Below are 10,164 nucleotides of genomic sequence, written 5' to 3'. Positions count from 1 at the left end.
AATTAAAAAAAATAATACCAATTTTGGTGAAATATAAAAAAATATATAGATATTGTCTGATCAAATGCGTATATTAAAATACCTATTTGGCTAACAGACTCTTTCATAATAAATTCACTATAGTATTTTAGACAAATTTATGTTTTTTTTTTAATTAAATGTAGTTTTAACTTAAGAATAATTATCTAAAATTACCATGTATGGCACGAGATTTAACCTAGTTAGAGGTGTATGCTAACCATTGTGGAGGTACATATGTAGTTAAGGCCAAACTACATAGCTCGCTCTATATTAATTTGTTTAATATTTTTTTTTATGTTTTTTTATTTTTTTTAATGGTTTATTTATTACAAAAGGAAGTAGCTTGCCATTGTAGAGGTTGTAGCTTAAATCATGTAGCTTGGGGAATAATGATGTGGTAACCCAAAGCTACATGTATATATTGCTAGCCATTATGGATGCTAGCCATTGTATATAATATATATTAATGCATTTCTGAATAAAAAATTATGTTTATTAGTTTACTAAACTGTATTTTTCAATGTATTTTTCATAGACTTATTGAATGAAGAATTCAATGTTGATTATATATCGTATAGATCGATTAAATTTATAGGTAAAATATTAAGTTTTCACATCATATCCTCAACTATATATATGTATCGAACATCTTACTCATACTCATTCCAATTTAAGCATCTTTCTCTATTTCATACTTAAACAAAAATCTTGTTAAAAAAAAAATTAATAAAAAAAAAGACACTTAAACAAAAATCTTCCCGTTAATTTCTTGCTAAGCACACGGTAGTAATACCAAGTTCCCAACCACAAATGGCAGCACCGATAAACAACGTACGAATTTTTAGATACTAACTTTGAATTTAAGTTGTATTACGTACATATGTACTCCCCTTATGTCTCTTAAAATTCTTCCTCTAATTTTGATTATTTCTTTGATTTAACCTTCGTGTTTATTATTGTGCGAGGACTGCAGTGGTCCTTCCAGCTTAAAGATGATCAAGTCCTGATTAATCATCACGAAAATTATGATTAATCATGGATACATTGTCGATGGAATTGGCTTTGAAATCATGGGTTTAGGTGGAAAAACTATAGAGTGGTTTACAGGCCCCGGTGGATCACAATCTGAGGTATCATAACATGTAATAACAAGTAGAGTCGAGTTTTTTTTTTTTTTGACAAGTTCTAAAAGTAGAGTCGAGTTTGGTACTAAGAGAGAGTGATTTAATGCTTTTGTTGTAACACTTATTTCATATCCGATCTGTTTGATAAGTACAATATTTTATAAAACGGTCTATCATTTTATTTGATTTTACTATGATATAATTGAAGTAAATATATGTAAATGCAGATTCCGCTAAGTGTTGGAGAAAAACTCACCCATATTAGTGGGACAAGCGGGATGTACTATGAGGAGGTATGCATCACCACAATTAGGATACATACCACTTTATGCCCAGAGGGTTATGGACCATATGGTGAGGTCAGGGCGGCCAACAACGTAACGCCTTTCTCAACTCCGCTTCCATTGGATGGGTCTATTGTTGGGTTTCTCGGATCCAATGGAGAATATTTAAATTCTATTGGAATTTATAACGCGGTATGTAAGAAATATACAACTTTCATTTATGATCATTGTTGATTTATAACTTGCTATTTAAATGAATTTTATATGTTGATATCATCTCCCTCCTTGATCTTCCTAACAATACCACATCAAGTATTTGTATTAGTGCTACAAATCTTCATTTAATCGATGGAGTAAATCTAATATTTGTGTTGGTATATAATATATATTTATTTTAATTTTTAAATTCCAGCGCAAAATGATCAAAGAATATGGACCATTTGGTAACAAAGAAAGTTCAACAAAATGGCACATTGAGCTTAATGATGGTGAGCGATTTCCCAAAGTATTTATCAAACATGGATTCATTGTCGATGGAGTTGGCTTTGAAGTATCAAGTCCTAACGGAAAGACCCGCACCCAAATTTTTGGTGGACCTGGTGGGGACACTAGTGAGGTACTTTTTTTTTTTAATTGTTACACATATAACTTTTTATGTTATTTGTGTGTACTACGTTTTGACCATATTTAGTGATTTATATATAAGTATATTATATCTCCATTGTTTTTAAAACATACTGAAAGGTATGTATACATACAATAATGTACTCGAACTATATTTATATTTGCTAACCGATTAACATACATACACATTGATTTGAATGAAAAAGAATATATAACACAAATAAGCGGGAAGTATGGAAAGTACTTAAACGAGAATATCAGAATTTCTACGATAACGAACCATACAAATTTAAAAACATATGGACCATATGGACGCGGAGAGCAGGTCACAGAAGCTAAGCCTTTCTCAACTCCAGTGCCATTAGACGGCACTATTGTTGGTTTTAATGGATCCTGTGGAATTTACCTTAACTCAATTGGAATTTCTGAGAAGGTAATTAGTTACCATCAAACATCATATTAGCTATAATTATTGTTAAATTATACGTATGATTTCTTATTCAACTAACTAGTATCACTTTCTAAGATCATTAATAAACAATATTTTTCAGTACAAGAAGGTTGACACTTACGGGCCATTTGGACGTGCTTAATGTTATTGAAGCTTATGGTCGGAATGTGTTTCGCAACTTACGTGTGCTCGAAGCCCACAACATGAAGAGAGTTGTCATTTTTTTTTCATCAATCAGCTCTTTTCGTTTTATTTGAATTTGAGCTCAGTGTTTATTGTGTTGTCATTTACATTTCGTTTTTGTTGACTCTGAATATCAATGGACTTTTCTTTTACTCTAAATTGAACTTTTGTCCCTTTATTTTATTTTTTTGGATATAACATACGTGAATAATTCTTATATGATAAAATCTAAAACTCGTACGACAAGACTAATAAAACACTAACATGACTAATAAAGTTCTAGTAAGGACCTGTTCATTCCACCTTATAAAAATAATATTAAGTAAAAATAATTTCAGTTCAGCAAAAATAAGTTCAGTTCAGTAAAATTCAGTAACTTTAAATAAAAAATATAATAGAAAATCATTAAAATAATTTCAGTTTAGCAAAAATAATTTCAGTTCTGTAAAATTAATTTTAGTTCAATAAAAATAATTTCAGTTCAACAAAAATAATTTCAATTCAGTAAAAATATTGGGTGAAGTGAGTGGGGCCTAAGTCAGAAGTTCGTGGAAATTTCTATTCCCTTTGTTTACCAAAGCAGCCACTAAGCTATTGATATCTAAATTGATGCAAATGACATTTTTTTTTTATTTTTTTTTTACCTAGTTCCTCTCTATTCACACATCCCATTTTGACCTTGTTTTGTAATTCCATCCTATTTTTTTTTTTTATTTTAGTTGACATGATTTGACTTTTGCACTATTCACAAACTTTACTTTAACTAGCTTTTGTGGTTTATAGCTAGCTACGACAAAAAATAGTCATAAGGTATTTTGTTTGAATCGTCTCAATGTAAATTTTATTAATATTCACATTTGTAATTTGATAATGTTGATAATTAGAGATATTAATCGTTAAAACATACATTAAAAAACGATATAACTATGGAGTTATTAACAGTTGAAGCTCATGATCAAAGTTACACATGGTATCCATGAGCCAAACACGCACTCACACGATTATAAATACATGTTAGCTAGGAAATTAATGAGAATTGATCGATTTAGGCAATGTGTTTGATATGTCTTATAGAACATATACTTGATAAATAAAGTAGAAAATAGATGAGATGAATACAAAGATATACATGGTTTCGGTTAACATGATGACCTCAGTTCACAGGGTAAGGGATTGTACTAATTAGTGATAGTGTAATATATAGTACTCCTTCGGTCCTTCCATTTCATAATAATCTTCTTATTTGGAATCTTGACAATATTCATAAGATATATAAGGGAATCTTCTAAACTACTCATAATATATAAAACTTTTTTTTTTTAAGAAATAATATATAAAACATAGCATAGTCATGTTGAGTCTTTTTTTTTTTTTTTTTTTTTTTTTTTTTTTTAACTTTTAAAAGCTCCTTTCTTCTTCTTCTTCTTCTTCTTCTTCTTCTCCTTCTTATGATTAAAATACGTGTTAGCTAGGAAATTAATGAGAATTGATCGATTTAGGCATGTGTTTGATATGCCTTATAGAACATATACTTGATAAATAAAGTAGAAAATAGATGAGATGAACACCAAGATATACATGGTTTCGGTTAACATGATGACCTCCGTTTACAAGGTAAGGGATTGTACTTATTAGTGATAGTGTAATATATAGTACTCCTTCGGTCCTTCCATTTTATAATAATCTTCTTATTTGGAATCTTGACAATATTCATAAATATATAAGGAAATCTTCTAAACTATTCATAATATATAAAACATTTTTTTTTGAAGAAATAATATATAAAACATAGCATAGTCATGTTGAGTCTTTCTTTCTTTCTTTTTTTTTTTTTTTTTTTTTTTTTTAACTTTTAAAAGCTCCTTTCTTCTTCTTCTTCTTCTTCTTCTTCTTCTTCTTCTTCTTCTTCTTCTTCTTCTTCTTCTTCTTCTTCTTCTTATTATTATTATTATTATTATTATTATTATTATTATTATTATTATTATTAAATCGGAACACTTTATCCATTATGGTTGACATTCATTTCTTGGTAAGTGTCCTAAAAAATCGTCCTAATAAGTTTTGGCTGTTAGAGCAAGCTATTACGATATTACCACTTGCACATAACAACTAAGAGCATGTTTTGTCAGTGTAATTATTAGGTTGGAAATGGATTCGGTTAAGTCATTAATTTTATCAAATGTTTGGTTAAGAGATTTGGTAACAATTACCTTTACCTAAGGGTAAGGAATTCCACCCATTTGTTAGTACTCTAAAACCTAAGGTAACAATTACCTTACCCTCCTCAAACACTAATTGATTTCTTTCCATATAGTTAAACCAAACAAATGAAAAGATAATAGTTACATGATTCCTTTCCTCCCTCTTATTTGTTTCCTTTCTACTTCGTTTCCATTGTTCTAACCAAACGCCCCCTAAGCATGTGTTGCACGTGTATGATGCCCTTTTTATATTAAAACATTTGAGGGTGGTGATAGGAATGTATAAATTAGAAATACTTTTCAATCTATAACAATATGGTTTGTGATGGAATCTTGCATGATCTGCCGCTTTTTTTAGTAATTACAATTAATATGACAAAATATATAGATTAATTGCAGGCTTCAACAATTAGCTTGAGCTTTTGATTAAGATGGTCTTTTAACATAGTATTAGAGCCTATGTGGCACGAAGTTCACGAGATCAAATCTCATCCACCCCTCTTTTAAAGTTAAATTTTTTTTTGCGCTGGGTATAAGGTGGCTCATGTTACATCCAAATTTCAAGAGGGGGCATGATAGAGTGTATAAACTAATCTTAGGCTTCAACCATCAGTTTAAATTTTTGGTTGAGATGGTTCTTTAACATAATATCTTTATATAATAATTTTATTATATATGCTTCAATAAAGCCCATCAATACATACTTCCTCCATTTTTTTTTAGTTGACACCATTTGATTTTTACACTATTCACAAACTACACTTTTACTAGGTTTTGTGATTTATCGCTACGATAAAACCTAGTCAAGTGGATCTTGTTTGAATCATCTCAATGTATAGTTTATTAACATCCACTTTTTATAATTTTATAATATCGAGAATTGGAGATATTAATCGGTAAAATAGTGTGTTGGCAAGCTTGATAAAAGAAAGGTGTCAACTAAATAAAAATAGAGCTAGTATATATCAAAGAACGAAAGCAAAGCTAAGGTGTAAGAATTTTTTTTTTTTTTTTTTTTTTTTATAAGAACAACGTTTTATTTATGAAGGAATAAAACAAACTTAGGCACAATCTCACATATATAACATTATTTCTAAGGCATTTTTCCTATGCCTCAATACAACAACACTTGAAAACTCAAAAGTACATTGTAAAAACGGAAAAAGGACACACACCACATACATGCTTACTAGAGAATTTAGAGGACATCGTCCGCAAAAAAGAAAGATTACATGGGAATTGGATGAGCAAGAACAGATGCAACTTTGTCCTTAAGAGTTTGGTTAACATGTGTGTAACCATCATCATAACCCATGTACATTACATTAGCAGAACGAGCTAAGTTGAGAATCCGGGTAAGTATGGGCTTTGGAATCACATAAGGTTGGAGCATCGCCTGATTAATAACTTTCCAAGCATCCTCAACTTCTTCTTTTAGCTTCTCATTTGCTTCCTCCTCTGACAACCCATGCTTCTCCATCAAGCATTGCACAGCTGACGCGAGATGCTTCCTCTGTTGCTCAAACTGCTCCAAAGCCCCAATTCAAAACGAACACAATTGTTATGGTTGCAAATCACTAGGGTTTACCTCATAGTATGTATAAAATTGTACTAATACTGAGTATGTTTTAATAATTAAGTTCTACCTCATTTTCTTTTTATTTGCAACACTGGGGTATTTTATGTGAGGCATAAAAATTCAGTTATTGCAAATAAAAAGAAGCTGAGGTAGTAATTGTTATAGATGGTATGTACCTTGTGGCCACCTATGTCATTCATGAGTCTTATGATTGTAGATGCAGCTTTTATGATATCAGGCATAGGATTTTGACATGCCCATTCAAATACTTCCTTCGATGCAATCTCTCCCATGCCAAGGAATGAGGCAACTATTCCATGAGGGTATGGAGAGGTCACCAGGGCAATCTTCTTCATATACTCATCATATGTAGGAACATATTTTTCATGGCACCATCTTACCTCTTGAATATAGGCTTTGGATAAAGTTTTCACCTGAATTAGAGAAAAGAAAAAATCCAATAATAAGATCTTGGCTTACTCGCAGATCATCATAGGCTAAAATCACTCTTCCGTCATTTGTAATATGTATCGTCTTTTTGAATTATTCAAATAATTAATAAAAAAAAAAGATGGAAATTAATATCTGATTTGACTAAACCTTGACCTAATATGTGTGCATTATTTTATAAGGAAAAAAACCCGTATCAAATAATGTCTTATTAATTTTGTATTACTTAATGTGTAATTTTCAAATATGTAATTTTCATAATGTTTTTCACCACGAAATTAAAAATATATAGTGATAAAAAACTGCAAATAAGAGATTAGGTCTGCTATGAATTTATTTTGGTACCGAAATAAGGTGAGATAAAAATAAAATTAGAAGATAATTTGATATTTGAAGAATGCATGGTGGACCTGATCTCTTGTATAATTGACAAAAGATGATCTTCCTTCTTTGGCAAGATCTTCCTCAGCTTCTTCACAAGCTTCAACCATAGCATAATATGACCACTTTACGTGCTCCGGGAGTTCTTCCATGCAACTTTTGCTCCATGGCCTGAATTTTAATATACATTATAGTATTATACTCTTAATAATTATTGCAAATGTGGTTTAAATGCCTAATCTTAAATAGTAAAATTAAGTTCACCTTCTTTGAGAAGAAGATCAAAGTTGGTAAGTTGTTAATCATTGAAACTTAATTACAATGACTTAATATTACAAAGTTGGTGAGACAAATTGAGCAACACTTTATGCGGGGTTTAAAAATTTCAAACCTTTGAAATGCTTCAGTGAGAAGTTCAAGCTCTTCGATAGTTCCATATGCATCATACGTATCGTCTAATAACGATGTTGACTTGAAAATTTTTCGGTACACTTTCCGAGCAAATGAAAATTGGGGTTCATAGTAGGCTCCTAAAATCCAAAAATATGCCTCTGTCAACCTGTCTCTACTGAATGATACATTCAAATGTAGTCCTTTCCACCATCTGTGTTATTCAAATATCAAGAATTTACATATACGTTAATAGATACTCACTCCATCCCATATATATTTGTATGGTTCGTTGCTGCTTAAGAGCTAACAATAAAACACTTTTCTAATTTAACTAAAAAAGAGGATACCTTTTTAGATCTTTGAGCTCTTTCTGGTGTAAGGCTTGAAGCAAATTAAAATCGAGTTTTGCAAACTTGAGGAGAGTTTTGTTATGTAAAGGATCCATTTCATACACCGAGATGAAATGCCTAGTCTCTACTCGCGGCATCCCCTTGTGGAGAGGTTGATGAAGGGCATGGGAAACTTGATCCGCAAGAGGTGAGCTTAATTGGTTAACCATGGCATTGAGATGAGTTGTCGAAAATGCAAGGGCTTCGTCGAGTATCTTGTCATCGTGAACTCGAACATGGGAAGCCTCATACAAGCTTAACAATCCTGGAACGTCCTTGGTTATCGACTCCTTGAAGCTTCCATTTTCATCTTTGAACTTGTTAAACACGTCTGTATCATCGTGGCATAATTATAATATAGTTACTCACTATTTTTAAACATAAAACTAACTTTCAAAATAATAATATATACTCAAAATATCACTTTCTATAACTTAAATATCACTTTCTATAACACAAACATGATGACTTTCTATAAGATATACACCCATATTACTTTTATAATTGTTTGTTAACAATAATAAATATATACGTAAACATCACGGGACCTAGTAAAATGCTTACCACAAGGCACAAAGAAACCATGTTGCCTGAGGATACGAAATCGAGTCGAAACATGGTAGAGATCATCTTTGGCACACTGCTCTTCATAGTTCTCGTAAACTTGTTTCAATGCCTCCTCAATCTCTTGTTCAAAGTGATATGCCAATCCAAGACGTTCGATGGCGTCGATGAAATTCAGCAGCTCAAGAGGGTTGCCCTTAGTTTCCAGCAGCTCCTTCTTCACTTCATCTTTAAGTTGGCTCACTTCTAGCTCCTTTTTAACTTTGACTACCTTAAAATTAACAAAAAACGTACATATAAAATTTATCGAGCATGTTTATTTAATTACTACCTATGTTTCTTGTTATTTGCAACTAAGGTTTGTTTTATGTGAAACATAAAAAATATTTATTTATTGTAAATCGCAAATAAAGAGAAACAGAGGTAGTAATAAATTTAATTTTGGAAAGTGATATTATTTTTCGTCTTAAATTTTACCTCGTCATGGTGAGGATTTGTGATATTAAGAAAGTGATCACCCCAATGGCATGGATGAAAGTTAGCTATCGGACGAGATATTTGAGCAAACATTTTTTTTAATTTTTTTTTTTATCCCAAAGTTGAGTTTTCACAAACAACTTCTGAATATAATGTTACTTCTTGGACAAAAATAATTGAACATTTAACTTATTATATAGCTCAAGAGCATCGAATCAATAAATGACTTCTCCATTAATCTGTTATCAATTAATTGGTTGCATCATTATTATTGTACCCATTCCTTGTCACATATAGGATAACCCCAAATCTACAAATTTATTTTGATTTTGACATTCCAAAGATAAATTGGTGAAGTACGTATATATTGTTGTTAAAAAATATCCATATAATATAATCTAGATATGTGATCATGAGAACCATTTCTTTTATATTCAATATCTTAAGTTGATGGTTGAAATTTCGAATTAATTTATAAATTCAGCAGCTCAAGAGGGTTGCTCTTAGTTTCCAGCAGCTCCTTCTTCACTTCTTCTTTAAGTTGGTTTACTTCTTGCTCCTTTTTAACTTTGACTACCTTCATCATCCATGCAAAAAGGGTACCAAATAATTTTAGTACATAGCAACAAAAATATGCATATAAAATTTCTCAAGCTTGATTATTTAATTAGTATATTTTAAGAGGTGGTACTCAAGACTTTTGATTGTTTATCGGTATTATACCTCGTCATGGTGAGGATTAGTGATATTAAGAAAGTGATCACCCCAATGGCATGGATGAAAGTTAGCTACCGGACGAGATATTTGAGCATACATTTTTTTTTTTTTTTCAAATTTCAGTTTTCACAAACAATTTCTGAATATAATGTTACTTCTTGGACAAAAATAATTGAAAATTTAACTTAATATGTAGCTCGATCAAGAGCGCATTCGAATCAATAAATGACTTCACGATCAATCAGTTATCAATTGGTTGCATCATTACCAGTGCCGGAGCTAAAATTGCAAATTATTTATGGACCCTGTTTAACTTTTCAAAATGG

General features: G+C 30.9%; 2 protein-coding genes across 2 annotated transcripts; one reads left to right on the top strand and one right to left on the bottom strand.

Moving 5' to 3' along the window:
- Positions 1 to 216: 216 nt before the first annotated feature.
- Positions 217 to 2,646, top strand: LOC110693291 (mannose/glucose-specific lectin-like). Its single transcript, XM_021870449.1, has 4 exons — positions 217 to 1,621; positions 1,842 to 2,119; positions 2,240 to 2,486; positions 2,605 to 2,646. Exons 1-4 carry the CDS (start codon positions 1,367 to 1,369, stop codon positions 2,644 to 2,646), a joined length of 822 nt encoding a protein of 273 aa, XP_021726141.1. The 5' UTR covers positions 217 to 1,366.
- A 3,303-nt stretch (positions 2,647 to 5,949) lies between these two features.
- On the bottom strand, positions 5,950 to 9,316 carry LOC110693176 (probable sesquiterpene synthase). The gene is made up of 7 exons (XM_021870300.1): positions 9,122 to 9,316; positions 8,645 to 8,915; positions 8,039 to 8,411; positions 7,690 to 7,902; positions 7,328 to 7,469; positions 6,644 to 6,901; positions 5,950 to 6,413 (listed from the first exon to the last, which is right to left on the bottom strand). Exons 1-7 carry the CDS (start codon positions 9,212 to 9,214, stop codon positions 6,117 to 6,119), a joined length of 1,647 nt encoding a protein of 548 aa, XP_021725992.1. The 5' UTR covers positions 9,215 to 9,316; the 3' UTR covers positions 5,950 to 6,116.
- Between the last annotated feature and the right edge of the window lie 848 nt (positions 9,317 to 10,164).

This window comes from Chenopodium quinoa, unplaced genomic scaffold, assembly GCF_001683475.1.
Source record: "Chenopodium quinoa cultivar QQ74 unplaced genomic scaffold, ASM168347v1, whole genome shotgun sequence".
NCBI classification, from domain to species: Eukaryota; Viridiplantae; Streptophyta; class Magnoliopsida; order Caryophyllales; family Amaranthaceae; genus Chenopodium; species Chenopodium quinoa.
This window is presented reverse-complemented; position numbering and strand designations above follow the sequence as displayed.